The sequence below is a fragment of the Vigna unguiculata genome, chromosome 10, assembly GCF_037176805.1.
Source record: "Vigna unguiculata cultivar grain cowpea cultivar isolate G323 ecotype 2 chromosome 10, ASM3717680v1, whole genome shotgun sequence".
NCBI lineage: Eukaryota > Viridiplantae > Streptophyta > Magnoliopsida > Fabales > Fabaceae > Vigna > Vigna unguiculata.
In genome coordinates, this window is record NC_140801.1 from 31,935,159 (window position 1) to 31,953,631 (window position 18,473).

The 18,473-nt window shown below is 41.2% G+C and overlaps 1 protein-coding gene and 1 long non-coding RNA gene across 2 annotated transcripts; one reads left to right on the plus strand and one right to left on the minus strand.

Annotated features, from left to right (window-relative positions):
* The first annotated feature begins 13,311 nt into the window (after positions 1-13,311).
* LOC146882389 (uncharacterized) lies at positions 13,312-13,725 on the plus strand. The gene is made up of 2 exons (XR_014985035.1): positions 13,312-13,525; positions 13,584-13,725. It is a non-coding gene; the product is annotated as an uncharacterized LOC146882389 (long non-coding RNA).
* Positions 13,726-17,227: 3,502 nt separating this feature from the next.
* Positions 17,228-18,103, minus strand: LOC146882390 (uncharacterized). Its single transcript, XM_085667386.1, has one exon. It carries the CDS (start codon positions 18,101-18,103, stop codon positions 17,228-17,230), a length of 876 nt encoding a protein of 291 aa, XP_085523512.1.
* Between the last annotated feature and the right edge of the window lie 370 nt (positions 18,104-18,473).

Here is an 18,473-nt window from a genome sequence, read left to right on the forward strand (position 1 = left end):
CTTGAATCTAGGCCCAGAGAGCCTAGGCAACCACGATTCACCAGATATGCTCCATTAAATGTCCTCAGATCATGCCTTCTCGACAAAGTGCTCCAAGCCGATATCATCCCACCACAACACAAAACCTTGAACCCCCATAATGCTGACATGACCAAGTACTGCAATTATCACAGAAACAATGGTCACACCACCGACGAATGTAAGGCGCTTAAAGATAAAATAGAAGAATTAGTTCACGCTGACCATTTTCGTCGTTTTATCCGGAAAGATGGACCTTCTCATCCTCGTCAATCCGAGAACCGCCACCCCCCTCGCAACACTCGTCACGATAATCAGCCAAATCCAACCAACCGCCCAGATCAACAGCCAGCCCGCACTAACATCAACTATGTTGATCCTCCTTTACGCGACACAATTAACACTATCGCAAGGGGTTTCGCCAGTGGTAGCTCCACCACATCAGCTCGAAAGAAACACCTCCGTAATATCCAATCCATCAACCACATTACCCACTCCCACCACAGACGCCAAATGCCCCCCATCACCTTTACCGATGTCGATTTCCACGTTGTTGACCAACAACAAGATGATCCCATGGTCATCACAGTCGAGCTCGAGAACTTCGCGGTCAAAAAGATGCCCGTAGACCAAGGTAGTTCCGTTGATATCCTTCACTGGACCACTTACCAGAAACTCCAACTTTCCCCCCGCTGCAATGACTCCCTATGATGAACCCATCTATGGTTTATTCGGAGAGAAGGTTTACACCGGTGGTTACATTGATCTTCACACCGTCTTTCATGAAGGATCCCAGACTAAGACCATCCTCATCCACTTCCTCATCGTGGAAGCACCCATATCATACAACGTCCTAATCGACCGTCCATCCCTCAACATTCTAGGAGTTGTTGTCTCCACACCACACTCTGCCATGAAATTCTTGTCCCTATCCGGCGACATCATTACCATCCATGGCGACCAACGACTCACATGAGAATGCTATATGGCAAGCCTGCGCCTCAGCAACAAATCCTCTAAACACATAACATTGAATGCCTACTTGGTTCGAAATCGCTCTATCTGGCGACGACCTGGACCCTAAGATAGGATGCGACTTACACATCAAACTAGTTGAGGAAATTGTACACCTAGACCTCCCCACTGGCCGGACCCTCAAATCAGAATCAGGCCTCCGACGAGAGCACCGCGATGTCCTAACACCCACCCTAACCACTAATGTAGACCCTCAAGTAGCAGTTCATAAGTTGTCCATATACAAAGATGACAGGTACATCTCGCATAAAAAACGAAAGTTAGGAGAAGAACAACGGTCGACAACAAAAGCGAAAGCCGAGAAGTTACTAGATGTCGGGTTCATCGCAGAAGCCTACTACAATACTTGGCTCTCTAACGTCGTCTTAGTTAAAAAAGCAAACGACAAATGGAGAATGTGCGTCGATTACACGGACCTTAATAAAGCTTACCCCAGAGATGCATACCCCTTATCCAACATTGACTGACTAGTAGATGGTGCAGTTGGCAACAAAGTTCTTAGTTTCTTAGATGTGTACTCCAGATACAATCAAATACCAATGGCCACATCCGACATGAACAAAACCACATTCATCACAGATGACGCTAGTTATTTCTCCAAGGTTATGCTCTTTAGACTCAAAAAATGCAGGTGCTTCCTATCAGAGGCTAATGATAAAGTATTCAACCAATTGATGGGTAAGTGTGTCGAAGTATACATCAATGACATGGTTGTCAAATCACCTAGCCACCTGTAACATGCGCAAAACTTGTCCACAGTGTTCTCTGCCCTACAATAGCACAACCTCAAGCTCAACCCCAAAAAGTGCGTTTTTGGCGTTGATAGTGACAAATTCCTAGGCTTCATGCTCCCACAACGCAGCATTGAAGCCAATCCTGAAAAATGCAACGCTATCATTGAAATGCACAATCCCATCAATGTCAAAGAGGTCCAACCCCTGATAGGCAGCCTAATCGCTATATCCAAATTTCTCCCAAAACTGGCCGAACAAACTCGACCCATTATACAACTCCTCAAAAAATCCGCAAAATTCTCTTGGAACAATGATTGTGAAACAGTTGTCCAAAATCTCAAAACTACCCTCACATTCCCACTAATTATCCACAAACCAGACACACACCTCCCGCTCTAAGTATACATCATGGCTACAGACCACACGGTTAGTGCTGCCTTGGTCCAAGAATCTGCCAGGATCCAACATCTAGTATACTTCGTCAGTCGGACACTACAAGATCCTAAGACCAGATATCAAATGGTAGAAAAACTAGCTCGCTCCTTGTTGCACGTATCAAGACGACTACGTCCATACTTTCAAAACCACCATATTATTGCCAAGATCGATTACCTCATCCAGAAAATCCTTCAAAAGCCCAACCTAGCCGGACGAATGTCGTGCTGGGCTATGGAACTCTTTGAATTCAACATTCGTTATGAACCACATGGCCCCATCAAAGCCTAGTGCCTACTTGACTTTGTCAACAACCTCCAACATACCACTGAGGAAGACCAATGGATACTATATGTTGATGGTTCCTCTAACCTAAGGGGTGTCGGTGCTAGTATTGTCCTAGAAAGTCCCAACCATATTCTCATTGAAAAATCCCTCCATTTTGCCTTCAAAACCTCCAACAACCAAGCCGAATACGAAGTCATCCTCGTGGGATTATCATTGGCACATGAAGTTGGTGTACGAAGCCTCGTATGCAAAACAAATTCCAAACTCACTATCGGGCACCTCAACGATGAATTTCAAATAAAAGATGCAATTCTCCTCCAATACTACCTCCTGGTTCGTAACATCATACAATCCGAATTCGACCACTTACATATCTAGCATATCCCAATAAGTGAAAACGTACGAGCAGACGTTCTGTAAAAAGTCGCAAGTACTAAACTCAAAGGCAGACATAAGTCCCTCCTACAACAGACACTATCTGCCCCATCGATAACAAACATTTGCCTCCACCTCGACCACGTCGATAACTGGATAACTCCCTACGTCCACTACCTTAAGACCGGCAATGCACCACCCAATACCAACAAAGGATGGCAAGAAAAAAGCAGCGCGATACACCATGATAGGCGACAAATTTTACAAGCGAGGATATGGGCAGCCCTTACTCAAATGTGTTACAAGAGAACAAGCCGAATACATAATTAAAGAGATACACGAGGGAATATGCGACTACCACTCAGGCGCAAGAACAATGACCACCAGAATACTCATAGTCGACTACTTCTGGCCAACCATGGAGGCAGATTGTTAAGCCTTTGTTAAGAAATGCATACCTTGTTAGAAGCATGGAAACCTCATTCACCAAAAACACGAATAGTTATATTCCATACTGTCACTATGGCCATTCACCAAGTGGGGAATGGACATCTTGGGACCCTTCTCTCCAGGGAAAGGACAAGTGAAGTTCGTCATTGTCGGCATCAACTACTTTACAAAGTGGATAGAAGCCAAGCCATTGGCCACGATTACAGCTCAACAAGTTCAACAGTTTGTGTAGAAGAACATCATATGCCGTTATGGAGTCCCACACTATCATAACCGATAATGGCTGACAATTCATTGATAAAGAGCTCACCAAGTTCTACACCAGCGTAGGCATCAAACACATCACCAGCTCTGTAGAACATCCGCAAACCAATGGACAAGCTGAAGCCACCAACAAGGTCATATTGGTCAAATTAGGAAAATGTTTAGATGGCGTGAAGGGCCGCTGGCTAGAGGACCTGCTGGAAGTATTATGGGCCTACAGGTGCACCCCCCAATCTGCCACCAACGAATCCCCTTTTAGTCTAATTTACGGCACGGAAGCAATGATACCGATTGAAATTGGTGAACCTTCCTTACGCCGTCAAGTATACGATCCTAACCAAAACCAGCATAATCTATGTACCCACCTAGATCTGCTAACCGAATTACGAGAAAAAGTGCAAATCTGGAACATAACGGTAAAGCAGAGAGCGGCCAGGAAATATAACTCAAACCTATGACCACAAACATTTATTAAAGGAGACCTAGTTTAGAGAATGGCTAGTAATGCAAGGAAAAGAGACGAAAAATTCTCGGCCAACTGGGAAGGCTCATATTGAATACGAGAAGATGCAAGAGGAGGCGCTTACAAACTTGAGTTACTGTCAAGAGAAGAAATACCAAACACGTGGAATGCATCTCACCTAAAGTTTTACTTTAGTTAGTTTGATCAATGTAATAAACACTTGTAACCCTAGGTGTACTCTTTCTCCTCACTTGGCATTATTTCCCTAAGGAGAGTTTTGGCCAGGGAGATTTTAACGAGGCACCACAAACTTCATGAATAAAACAAAGGGTTCTTTCTCCTATACTCAACAAATATATTTATTCAATTTCTTAAGTTCCTCACCACTTACCACAAGTAAGCTGTCTGGGTCGAACACTAATTATTGAACTCGATTTCTTAAGTTCCCCCACCACTTACCACAAGTAAGCGGCCTGGGTCGAACACCAATTATTCAATTTGATTTCTTAAGTTCCCCACCACTTACGACAAGTAAGCGGCTTGGATCGAACACCAATTATTCAATTTGATTTCTTAAGTTCCCCACCACTTACCACAAAGTAAGCGGCTTGGACCGAACACTAATTATTCAATTCAATTCCTTGAGTTTCCCACCACTTACCACAAGTAAACGGCTTGGGTCGAACACTAATTATGCAATTCAATTTCTTAAGTTCCCCACCACTTACAACAAGTAGGCAGCTTGGGTCGAACACTAATTATTTAGTTAAATTCCTTGCATTCCCCACTACTTACAACAAGTAGGCGGCCTAGGTCAAACACCAGAACTATTACGTCGTTTGCGCAAAAATACTTAAGTTATTTTCTAAAAACATTCATACCACTTCTCAAAGTAAGTAGTCTATAACGCTAATATCAAACAAACTATAATGAATTTAAGGCAAAAAAAATCATCAAACAGCGCGCTCCTATAACACGAACTAGCGACATCGCATGACATTAAATATACAAAAAACATTCATCATATTAATAAACGAAATAACAATTGTACGGATTATTAGAAACTTAGGATTAATATCAAATTAAAAATTTTAAACAGTAATCCTAAGCAGTTGTTTGGTTCACGTCTACCTCCATGGCCATGACCTCATCATGGTTTGCATCCAATTCAGCCGCCATCTTCTCTGCCTCTTCCTCTGGGCTTGAATCCGCTTCATTGACAAGCTACCCTCTAACCACATCTTTGTTTAAATCGAACTTGGCGTCCGACACATCTATATCCTTGTGAAAGAAGGCAACTTGCCTTAACCCCTTCTGGAAGCCATTAATATGTTCCTGGATTATCTGACCCTTCAAGTCTTCAAGTTCGCTCTCTAGAATGTCATGTTTTTCCTTCAATTCATCATAGTCGGTCTCGAGATCCGCAATCTTGGTATTCAATTTTTTCTTGGAGTCCAAACATCTCACCCTCTAGGATCCCAGCCTCTTCTTTTCCTCCAACCACTATTCCCTCTCTTTCTTCCAAGCAGCCTTCTCTTCAGCATGCTTATGGGTCTGACCCTTCAGCTATTCCTTCAGTTCCTCCACCTTAGACCGACTGACCTTCTTTAGCTCCCTTTGATACAAGCTTCCAACCCTACGCCCTAGTATCAAAGCCTTGCTGCTAAACTCCAGCATTGCCATCACCATGGCATTCGGTTCCATATTGTCAATAGAGTTAACCAAAGACTCCGACAAGTGAATATCAATGTCGCGCAAGACGGTAGTCTCCGACAACTCTATCAACCCAGCTTCGAGCTTAGTCACACCAGAGGAGGATCCCGGCCCCAACAAGGTGGCCCTCACCCTCTTCACATCCTTATGATGAAGGATTGACCCCAACCAAGGATGGAGACACATGCTTAAGAAGACTAAGCATGTTTAGAAAGGAAGTTCACTAATCCTTCATCCCTTTCATTTGTGTTTGTTATTTTTGATTCCCTAAGTTGAATTAATTGAATCAACTTTAGTTGACTTGTTGACCTTTGACTAGGTTTGACTTGTTCACTATAATTGACTTGAGTTAAGCCAACATGTTAATCTATGTTTATTTGCTTTGTAGGTTAATTAGGAGTAAGAAAGCAATGCTAGGTGGCGCATGGTGATTGGGGAGCATAAATGATGTGGATGAGAGAGTAAAGCAAAGGCATAATGCATAAAGTAAAAGGCATAAAACAAGTGTACCTATGTACCTTTGGTCTCCTTTGTTTTTAGCAGACTTTGGCCACTTTTTGGAGACATATGAGACACATTCTTTGTCTCCTTTTGTGCTAGAACGAAATTAGTCTTGCACACACCATAGTTGGCTCTTTTGTCTTTCATTTTTGTAACCTTATTTGACCTATTTTTTAGAAGCTAGGGTTATGTTTTTGTAGAGACATCCTTATGTATCTTTTATTTGCATAGAGGACCCTAAACTCTTCTATATAAGGGGTGCTCCTAGACATGTAAAAGGGTTGAACATTTTTGAAGTAAAAGCACTCTTGTGTCTCAACCATTTGTGAGAGTTTCCTCCATAAGGATTGAATACTTTCAAGCCTTATCTTGCATAGCAAGTGGCGGCACACATCCACTCATCTTCAAGGTTGCCATGGCTTCAAGCCTAACCTTGTAGTGGCGTGCTTCTCACATTTTTACCATTTCTTTCCTTTCCATTTTATGTTTTCTTCTTCCTTTAATTGTTCTTGGTTTTTTATCATTTATGTGCTTTCCATTTCCTTTTCATTTTGAATCAATCCATCATCTTCTTCTCTAGAGTTTTGTGAAAGGAACCTTCACATCTAGATAGCTTGCTATCTTATTGTCTAGTGGGGATTTCCTTTAGTTTTCCTTAAACAACTCTTCACCATATTCATAATATTAAAAGGAAACAAGATAATCCTTCATCATTTGGTATCTAGATCCTTGGTTATCTTGAATATGGTGTTTTTCATGTGCTAACCTTGTCTTGTTGTAGCTATCTTTGTACGGTTCAAATCCACTTCTATTACACACAAAAATAGTGCTGGTAGAAAACGTGACGAGTTTAAAACATTAAACTGTACCAGCTCAGCGGTCCAAAAGTTACATTTTTGATGTTAAAAGAAAGCTCTTTGAGTTTAGTTTCCAGAAAAAAAAGAACCAACACATTTGGAGTTCTATGGAGAAAGTTATGATCAAATTAGTGAGCAAAGGTTAGATCTGCCAAGAATATGTGAATCAGCATTTTCAGGTTTTGTTGTGGCAGTTTGGCTACGATTTTTACACCTCTTTAAGCTCCTAAATGTGGTTGGATAATATGTCTTTGGATGCTTAGTCTTTGAGCCTCAAATCCATGAGTTTAAATGCATGATAGCTACATGTTTGTGTCTTTGTGTATGTCATGTTGAGTCTTTAAATGTGCCTAATTTTTGCTTGAGTCATATGTCATATGTTAACTTGAAGTTTTCTTATTCTTGTTTTTCAAAGTATTTGAATCTTGCTTACACTTTGTGTCTTGCTTGATGTATGCTCCATGAAATTGATTTTGGCCTAAAACGTGAGGAACTAAGTGTCCAGGCCACCTAAAACTTCTTCTCACCATTTTATGAAACTAGTTGTGAATGAAGAAAATTTTGCACCAATTTTTGTCTAAAAACCGAGAGCAACCTTACTCCTTGGTGAACTAAAAGTGTGTTTTTCACTAGGTGTTATGCTACTAGTTTTCATACTTAAGAATTGGGTGATATTGGCTAATTAGTTCCATGCTTTAACTTGGTTATGATCTTTCTTGGTGCATGCATGATTTAAGACTTGAAGATGCTTGTCAACCACTTTTCACAGAGTCTTAAAAATTTGTTTTTCTTGTTAGTCTTGTTCAAAGTTTTTTCACCAATATTTTTCTTTCCTTAGAGTTTAGCTTTCCTTGTTTTTGTGCTTTTCTTGCTTGTCACTAGGTGTTCTTTGTTTTGTCTTAGTAGTTTTCTTTTCTTGAAACTCTTGGGGTGTTGTGGTTGAATCACTTGTCTTGCATTTGAAAGGTTTTGAACAAGTTTTTAAAAGTGTTTGCTTCACTCCTTTGGTGGATTTTGAGTGCTAGCCTTGCCTTGTTACTTTGGGAGTGTGATCTAAAACACTTGGGTTGCATTTTGGGTTGGATTTGGTCTCGATTTTCATGTTGTCTAACCCCTAATCCATTTATTAAGTCTCAAATTTGAGTGTTTTTGTTGTAGGAATCATGGCAAGTTCATCAAATGCACCTACACCAAACAAAAACAATACATTGATGAGATTGCTTCGGGATTTGGACTTGTCTAGGAAGGAGGCCTTTGAACAATTGAGAAAGGACAAGGAGCAAAGTGACCTAAGAATCCAAGAGCACATTCAAAGGCTTGAAGCTAGGGAGCAAGAAAGAGAAGCTAGGAAAAGAGGACATTCTAGGCGCAACCCATCACAAGAGAAGCAAACACCAAAGATTCCTAAGTCCAAAGGAGAAAATGACCCAAACATCTACATTAAGTGGGAACAAAAAGTGGACCAAATTTTTACCATTCATGTAGTTAGTGATCAAAAGCAAGTAGATTTGGTAGTCTTAGAGTTTAAGGATTATGCCATGACTTGGTGGCATCAATTATGTATGGACAATATTAACCAAGAGTCACTTGCGACTTCTTGGAGGGACCTTAAAAATTTGATGCGCGCTAGATTTGTTCCTTCCTACTATAGGAGGGAGACTCTTTTGAAGCTCCAAATGCTTCAACAAGGGTCCATGTGTGTGGATGAATATTACAAGTTAATGGAGTCCATGCTTCTAAAAGTAGGACTCCAATTTCAAAGTGAAGAGGAAAAGGTAGCTAGATTTGTGAGTGAGTTAAGGAGGGACATACAATATTTAGTAGAGTTATATGAGTACTCCTCTCTTGACAAAGTTTTACATTTGACCACCAAAGTTGCAACTCAATTGCAAAAGAAAAAAGAGGCCAAGAGGAGTAGTTCATACAATGACTACTGTTCTAGTACTGGAAAGATAAAGAAAGAAAACATGATAAATCACCACCCAAGAGTTCCCAAGACCCACCTCCTAAGACTAATTCGTTTAGGCCTTCTAATGAAACTCCTAATTCTTCTCAAGGTACAAGGACAAGTTCTATAAAATGTTTTAAGTGTTTGGGATATGGGCACATAGCCTCAAATTGTCCTACCAAAAGAACCATGGCCTTAAACCTTAAAAAAGAAGTAGAGAATGGACATTCTTCTCCCCCTTCCCCCAAAAGTACTTCTTCCCACGCTTCTTCTTCAAGTGAAAGGATTAAACCCCTTGAAGGTGGATTGTTAATGATAATGCACCAACTAAAACAAGTTTTCAAGGAACTTGACCCTTCTCAAAGACAAAACCTTTTTCATTCAAAGTGTCATATCAATGATAAATTATGTCCCCTCCTCATAGATAATTGAAGTCGTGTAAATGTGGCTAGCACAAGGGTTGTAGACAAGCTTGGCTTGAAAACTATCCCTCATGCCAAGCCCTACAAGCTATCATGGCTTAAGAAAGAAAACATTAAATTAACTCAACAAGTCCTCATTAACTTTTCAATTGGAAATTTTAAAGATGAGGTGTTATGTGATGTTGTGCCTATGGAAGCAACTCATCTTTTATGATGGCCATGCTAACACCTATGCTTTCTCCTTCCAAGGCAACAAGTTCACACTCCTACCTCTCTCACCCAATCAAGCAAATGAGGACCAAAATAAAGTGAAAGATAAGAGAAAAGATGAAAAAGAAAAAGAGCAAGTTACCTCCAAAGTGTTACTTGCCTCCAAAAAAAGATTTCCAAATCAAGATGGACATCACCATTCTTCCATCTCTTGCAAGGCTCAAAAGGAAGACCTAATGCGCAAGCATGAGAGGAAGAGTGGTCTAGAAAAGAGGGATGGCCTAACCAAAGCTAGGGGTAGTACCTTTAGAAAGGATGGTACAAGAGCTCATAAAAGGGAGGCGCAAATCCTCCCCCAAATCAAGTCAAGCTCCATCTACAAAGGCTTAAAGAATTTATGGTCAAATTCTCTCCAAGAAGGGGAGCATGATGAAGGATTGACCCCAACCAAGGATGGAGGCACATGCTTAAGAAGACTAAGCATGTTTAGAAAGGAAGTTCACTAATCCTTCATCCCTTTCATTTGTGTTTGTTATTTTTGATTCCCTAAGTTGACTTAATTGAATCAATTTTAGTTGACTTGTTGACCTTTGACTATGTTTGACTTATTGACTATAATTGACTTGACTTAAGCCAACATGCTAATCTATGTTTATTTGATTTGTAGGTTAATTAGGAGTAAGAAAGCAATGCTAGGTGGTGCATGGTGATTGGGGAGCATAAACGATGTGGATGAGAGAGTAAAGCAAAGGCATAAAGCATAAAGTAAAAGGTATAAAACAAGTGTACCTATGTACCTTTGGTCTCCTTTGTTTTTAGCAGACTTTGGCCAGTTTTTGGAGACATATGAGACACATTCTTTGTCTCCTTTTCTGCTAGAAGGAAATTAGCCTTGCACACACCATAGTTGGCTCTTTTGTCTCTCATTTTTGTAACCTTATTTGACCTTGTTTCTAGAAGCTAGGGTTAGGTTTTTGTAGAGACATCCTCAGGTATCTTTTATTTGCATAGAGGACCCTAAACTCTTCTATATAAGGGGTGCTCCTAGACATGTAAAAGGGTTGAACATTTTTGAAGTAAAAGAACTCTTGTGTCTCAACCATTTGTGAGAGTTTCATCCATAGGGAGTGAATACTTTGAAGCCTTATCTTGCATAGCAAGTGGCAGCACACATCCACTCATCTTCAAGGTTGCCATGGCTTCTAGCCTAGCCTTGTAGTGGCGTGCTTCTCACATTTTTACCATTTCTTTCCTTTCCATTTTATGTTTTTTTCTTCCTTTAATTGTTCTCTGTTTTCTATCATTTATGTGCTTTCCATTTCCTTTTCGTTTTGAATCAATCCATCATCTTCTTCTCTTGAGTTTTGTGAAAGGAACCTTCACATCTAGATAGCTTGCTATCTTAATGTCCAGTGGGGATTTCACTTAGCTTTCTTAATTAACTCACACCATATTCAATAATCTTAAAAGGAAACAAGATAATCCTTCATCACCTTACCCCCACCCTGCTTAGTGGGCCTCTCCGCCTTCCTCTTGGACCCGCCATTTGTCAACACCCAATTTTGTCTGGGTAAGAAATAAAATTTTGACATCGATAATAATTAAGAGAAGGGAAAAATAGGAAAAAATTGAACAATGATTTAAATATGGATATATTACTATTTTTACTTTCATCCTATTTTAATTTTTATTTAATTTTATCTTGTTTCTTATTTTATTTCTTTTTTTTTATTTAATTTTAATTTGTAACTTGTAATTTTGATTTTAATTTTAATTTTTATTCTTTTTCCAAAAAAATATATAAAAATGATAAAACTGAAAAAAAAAAAGAGGAATGAAAGTCAATGAAGATGTAGTGGCTCCTCTTGGTATCTCTTCCTCCTTCGTGCAAGAAGAAACATTCAAATTTTCATATTTTACTCCATCTCTATGTCTTAGTACAAACTCAGAAATGTTGGGTATCTATGTGTATCACTGTGGCACACATGGTAGGCATAACAGCGAACAGTAGACGTAGCAACACTAATATGGTGGCTAGAAGGCATCCTACCTTGTGCTTTTTGTCATCTCAAACTATCCATACAGAAGATGAATGAAAAGGGAAAGATGGGAATGACTCTTTAGGGGAAACAAGGAAAAAGGATTGACTAAGTAAAGAAGAGAGGGATTCATATGCTCTGGAGTACTCGGCAGGATAGCACATGGAAAACAAAAGGAGGAGAAGCAAGTGATCCAAGGGGAAAAAAAGAACCATTTGAGACGTGAAGCCACCAACTAATAGAGACTACAAGAGTTAAGTGCTACTTGAATGTTTGAATCTTTGAGGTGAACCTGATGCTGTTGTGTTGTGCTTGAGAATGAATATAATGTCGTCGTATATTGAGCTTTTCGCATGTCATTCATTTGATTCATTGAATATGTTGTGTACATTACTACATTATTGTTGTTTGGATCCTCCATTATCACCCTCGACTGAACCCTTAGCCATCATTCATCACCACATAGCCTGTAAAATCCCTAAGGAATATTACTAATATTTAATATATAAAATAAAAAATAAAAAATAAATGCCTCGTTTATTTAATACCATTTCTCAAAAACACGGGAAATTTAAAACTTTAATACAATGTAATGAAAACAGGAGTCCACAAGTATAAAACTAAAGTAATATTCAAATGGCTCCCAAAAGGGTTACAAAACTATCTCAAAACCAAAATAACCAATATATACAAAATCCCATGCTATCCCTCGCTCCGAGTCTATGCATCTCCTGGCCCACCTGTCACATCATCTGCTCCCGGATAACGAGTTATCCGATCATCGCCACACACACACAGAAAGGGTGAGCTATGCACAATATATAAAACAGATACATGAAATAAATATGTCACCCATCCCAAAATAACATAACTAAAATTTCATGCTTTTCAAATTACCCAACCATGACCTCATAGTCCTTAGTAAGTCATATACCTGAACTAGATCTTGGGACTTCACTGTGCTTCCACGAAACTAACCCATTCGTGGTCCAACCCTATGAGCCTATCCCGCTCATAGTCCTGCCCTACAGACTCCTCGTCAGTAGTAAATCATCCAAGCCTTCTCAACTTGGACCCTGGCACGCATGCAATCACCATACTATGGACTCCTCGCCTAATAGTAGCCGACGGGAACATAACAGTTCCTTGCCCATCGTGTGCCTGACGCATGTAATCACTATACTAAGGACTCATCGCCTGTTAGTAGCCGACGGGAACTCAACCAGTTCCATGCCCATCATGCGTCCAACCATCAAGCACATCCCAGACCCCTATTGGACTTAGTCCTTCAAGCCCAAACACCACACCACATGCATATACTTCCTATACATAGGATAAAGCAGCCAAATCACACACACAAGCATACATAAACATGGAAATTCGCATAAACTCGCTTAAGCTAGGGACTCTCGCCCAAGTTAAGCCCTCAGCAACGCTTAGGCTAATTTACCTCACTTGAGCGAGCTTAAAACAACAACCTGATAACGTTATCTCGCTTAGGCGAGATCCTCTCGTCTAAGCGAGATCATCTCTCGCCCAAACACCCAATTTAATCTCGCCTGAGCTATAATGCAAGCAACACATCCAACTTGATCGCGACATCTCGCTTAGGCGAGACCATCTCGCCTGAGCGAGACCCTGGTTCGCTCAAACCCACCAAACTCCTCGCCTGGACGAGGTTTCGGCTCGAAACAATCCAGGTTTCCTCGCGACCTCGCTTAGGCGAGTGTCTCTCGCTTGAGCGAGAGACTAAGTCGCTCAACCCCATCCAAGGTCTCCTGGGCGAGTAACGCGAATCACCGAGAGACTAAGTCACTCAACCCCATCCAAGGTCGCCTGGGCGAGTAACGCGAATCAGGACCAAAAACGAGACTCTGCAACTCTCGCTTAGGCGAGATGGAGTCGCTTGGGCGAGACTTGCAGGGTTTCAAGTCTGATCACGCGCACAGTGCACCAAACCAATACCAAAACTCTACTCAATCATTACCAAGACAATGTAATGGCAAACAAACATCAGAGTCATGCATTATATCCCATTAAGCTACCAAAACACAAGAGTTAGGCTTCCACCACCATTCCTTTACTAAAAACCCTCATTCCCAAAAATATAATGCATTACAGGATTATACGCACAACATCAATTAATTAAGCTTTCTATCACCACACATAATGCATGAATTTCATGCCAACAGAAATCAATTGAAAACAGAATTTACCCAAAACCATAACACATGTGAATCAATTTAAGCGCATAAGGACAACTCCCCTAACCTGAAATCTTGGTACCAAATTAGTAGCCTTTGAGGGTTCTTCTCCAATCTGCCTAATTTTTCCTCTCAAGTCTTCTCCTAAGAACACCCAATTCTCTCCTCACCCACTCAGAATTCGTATTCTTCTCACAAGCAAATTGAAAGCAGTTCCAAAACCCACTTTTTGCTTCAAAATGACCTTTTATATGCGTCTCAGTTAGGGGTTTAAATGTTAAAACGAAATTAGGCTTTATGGTGCGTTTAATTTTTATTAAAGGATCATTATACAATGGTTTCCAGCCCCCTCCTTGGCTGCCCCTTCTAGGTTTACTGTTGCCCTCTCATATTCCCTCCAAAACTACACTAAAAAAAATAAAGTTCCAATTTCATTCTCACCCAAGTTTGAACCTGCCCACTTAGTCACCATTGAAGTGCATAACTCATATTAGTGATACACTCCAATCATGATAAGCGTACAATACCAATTACATACTCATACATATTATTATAAATCAATAATAATAAACCAACAATACATAATTGGCATACATAGGACTCGAACCCAAGTCCTCTCACACAACCAAAGTACTCTCAACCATTTGAGCTAGTACTTTTCCATATCACATTAAACAATAATTAATGTGATAAAGGCGCTTTCTACCCGCATTTATTAATTAATTAATTTTCATGGGTCTTACAATTTCCTCACCTTTAAAAGTTTTCGTCCTCGAAAATAGGACTTACCAGCAAAGAGGTGAGGATAAGACTTCCTCATGAGATCCTCCATCTCCTAAGTCATCTACTGGGTTGCCTCGTCCCAAAGAACCTTCATCGTCTTCAACTCTTTACCTCTCAGTTGCTTGACCTGAGTATCCAATATGTGAACCGGTCCAACTGGCATAGTCAGATCCTCGCGTACTTGCACCTCATCTGACTCCAAAGCATGATCTAGACTTGCAATGTATTTCCTCAACTGTGAGACATGGAACACATTATGCAAGTTGGATAGGTGAGGGGGTAGAGCGATCTCGTACGTCGCTGCTCCTATTCTCCGTGTAATCTGATAAGGCCCTATAAATCTCAGAGTCAACTTCCTTGATTTAAGAACCCTTCTGATACTTGTGGTTGGCGTAACCCGGAGGAATACATGGTCTCCTTCATCAAACTTAAGTGGTCGTCTCCTCTTATCCGCATAGGACTTTTGCCTACTCTAAGTTGCTCGCATCCGATCTTGGATTAACTTGACCTTACTAGTCGTCTATTGCAAAAATTCAGGACCAAGCACAAAGGCTTCACCATCCTGATACCAGCACAATGGAGTTCTACACCTTCTTCCATACAATGCTTCATAGGGTGCCATACCAATACTGGAGTGGTAGCTATTATTGTAGGTGAACTCCACCAAAGGTAGCACATCATTCCAGTTTCCCATGTGATCCAACACACAAGACCTCAATAAGTCCTCTAGAGATTGGATGGTCCGCTCAGACTGTCCATCCGTTTGAGGATGATACGCTGAACTCATCCTCAACTGTGTACCCAAGGCCGCATGCAATGATTGCCAAAACCGTGATGTGAATCTAGGATCCCGGTCTGACACTATGCTTTCAGGTACTCCATGCAATCTCACCACTTCTCTTACATACAACTCTGCTAACTTGTCCATAGACCACTTCTGATTCATAGGCAAGAAATGAGTACATTTTGTCAGTCTGTCCACTATCACCTAGACTGAATCATGACCCTTTGTCGACCTCAGAAGATGGGTCACAAAATCCATAGAGATACTATCCCACTTCCACTGAGGTACGTCTAGTGGTTGCAGTGTACCTCCTGGCCTTTGATGTTCAATTTTGGCCTTTTGACATACCAAACACTGAGCAACAAAGTCTGCTACGTCTGCCTTCATACCATTCCACCAAAAAGACTCCTTCAAATCCTTATACATCTTAGTCATACCTGGATGTATACTAAGACACTCTGGTGACCCTCCTTCAGAATCTGCCTCCTGAAATGAGGTCCTCTTGGTACGCACACTCTACCTTTAAAACGTAGAATGCCATCCTGTCCCATATGATAATCCTTCCCTTTATCTGTGCCTAACCACCCCACAAACTGTTGCAATTCCAGATCGTGTCCCTAAGCCACACGAATTTCATTTAAAAATTCATTAGTGACTTTTAGCAACCTGCACTGTATCGAGTCTTGCCCAAATTGTATCCCCAGATTCATATCTCGGAGTTTCTCAATCAACTCTAACTCCTTTATCATCATGCTAGACATATCTATCTTCTTCCGACTCAAAGCATCGGCTACAACATTTGCCTTACCCGGATGATAGAGCAATTCAAAGTCATATTCCTTGAAATACTCCATCCACCTATGCTGCCTCATATTCAGCTCCTTCTGGTCAAAAAAGTATTTCAAACTTTTGTGATCGCTGAATACTTGGAATTGAGCGTCGTATAGATAATGCCTCCAAGACTTAAGAGCAAACACAATGACGGCTAGCTCCAAGTCATGAGTCGGGTAATTCTTCTCATGTACCTTCAATTGACGAGAAGCATATTCCATTGCCCTCCTTTCTTGCATCAATACACACCCTAGACCTTGATATGATGCATCACAGTACACTTCAAACATCTTCTCTGTATCGGGAATTACTAGCACTGGAGCGGTAGTCAAACACTTTTTCATCTCCTAAAAGCACTCATCACACTACTCAGTCCAAGAGAATGGCTGATCTTTTCTTGTCAGGTGTGTTAAAGGGTTCAACTTCTTTGAGAACCCCTCCACAAATCTCCTGTAATACCATCTAAGCCAAGGAAACTTTGAACCTCTGTCACTGTCTTAGGCCTTTCCCAGTTAAGCACCGTTTCAATCTTAGTCGGGTCTACTGCAATACCCTTAGCTGAAATGACATGTCCAAGAAATTGTACCTCCTCTAGCCAAAATTCACACTTGGATAACTTCCCATACAGCTGGTGGTCTTTGAGTATCTTCAATACAACCCTCAGGTGGTCCGCATGCTCTTCTCTCATCTTAAAGTAAATAAGAATGTCGTCTATGAAGACACTGACAAACTTATCTAACCAAGGTCGAAAGATTCTATTCATGTAATCCATGAATATCGTCGGTGCATTTGTCACTCTAAATAGCATCACCACATACTCGAAATGCCCACACCTAGACCTGAATGTCGTCTTCTGTACATCCTCCGGCTTGACTAAGATCTGATGATATCCAGATCGTAGGTCAATTGATCAAGCAGATCGTCAATCCTCGGCAGCGGTCTTGAACTTTCATCCTTCTTCTTCACTAATAGCACTGGAGCTCCCCACAGCGATGCACTGGGCCGAATGAACTTCTTCTCTAGCAACTCTTCAATTTTCTTCTTGAGTTCTGCGAGCTCTGCTGGTGCCATTCTATATGGAGCCATGGACACTGGACCTGCACCAGGAATTAAATTAATGGTGAAGTCGATGTCTCTACTAGGCAGCAATCCTGACACTTCATTTGGAAAGACATCTGCATATTCGCTAGCCACCGGTATAGATTGGATCACCTCCGCAACACTTTTCTTCTCTGGCTTGGCCATCACCATAAAACACATGGCCCCATCTTGCAGTGCTTTCATAGCTTCCCGAGTTGATATTAATTCCAATCCTTCATGTTTTGGGAATACCAAACTGTGCCGTCCACAATCTATTATGATGTGAATGTTAGACAACCAGTTCATCCCTAATATCACATCCAGTCCCTCCAAGGGCAAGCACACCAAGTTCACCTTGTATCTATGACCTGCCACCACCATTGAACACCTAACACAAACTGAACTGGTAGCTACCTGACCCGAGGAAGGAGTTGAAACAAGCAACTCACACCCCAAGTCACGTGTCTCCAGACTCAATCTCCCCACACAAGCATTAGAGATAAAAGAATGAGTTGCGCCAGAATCAAATAAAACCAATACCTCATGCCCCATAAGTAAACAAGGTTGTAGTATCAGGTTACCTGACTGGGTAGCCTCAGTAGATGTCATGGCAAAGACCCTGCCAGCCGCTCTCGCCCTTTCTGCGGGTGATGCTGTTGGTTTCTTCATACTCAGACTCTTCTTTTCGGGGCAATTATTTGCAAAATGTCTAGGTTTGTCGCATATGAAACACTTGTGACGGTCGCCTGACCCTCCTACTCCGCTTGTCAACTAGGGACAATTTCTCTTCAGGTGGGGTCCACCACACTTGTAGCAAGTGGGACCCTGAGATGCTTGGGTCGGCTATAAGGCTTTTTCATCTGTCTAACCTCAGCGATATTTTTCTGATGTCTGCTCCCCACTAGACTAGGGCCCTTCTTCGGGTGCTCAACACTCTTGGCCTGTTCCACCAAGACGGGAAATCTCCTCTCTCGTAAGGGTGTCACCACCTTCTTAAGCTCATGTTTGAGTCCTCGCTCAAACTTCAGATATCTCCATT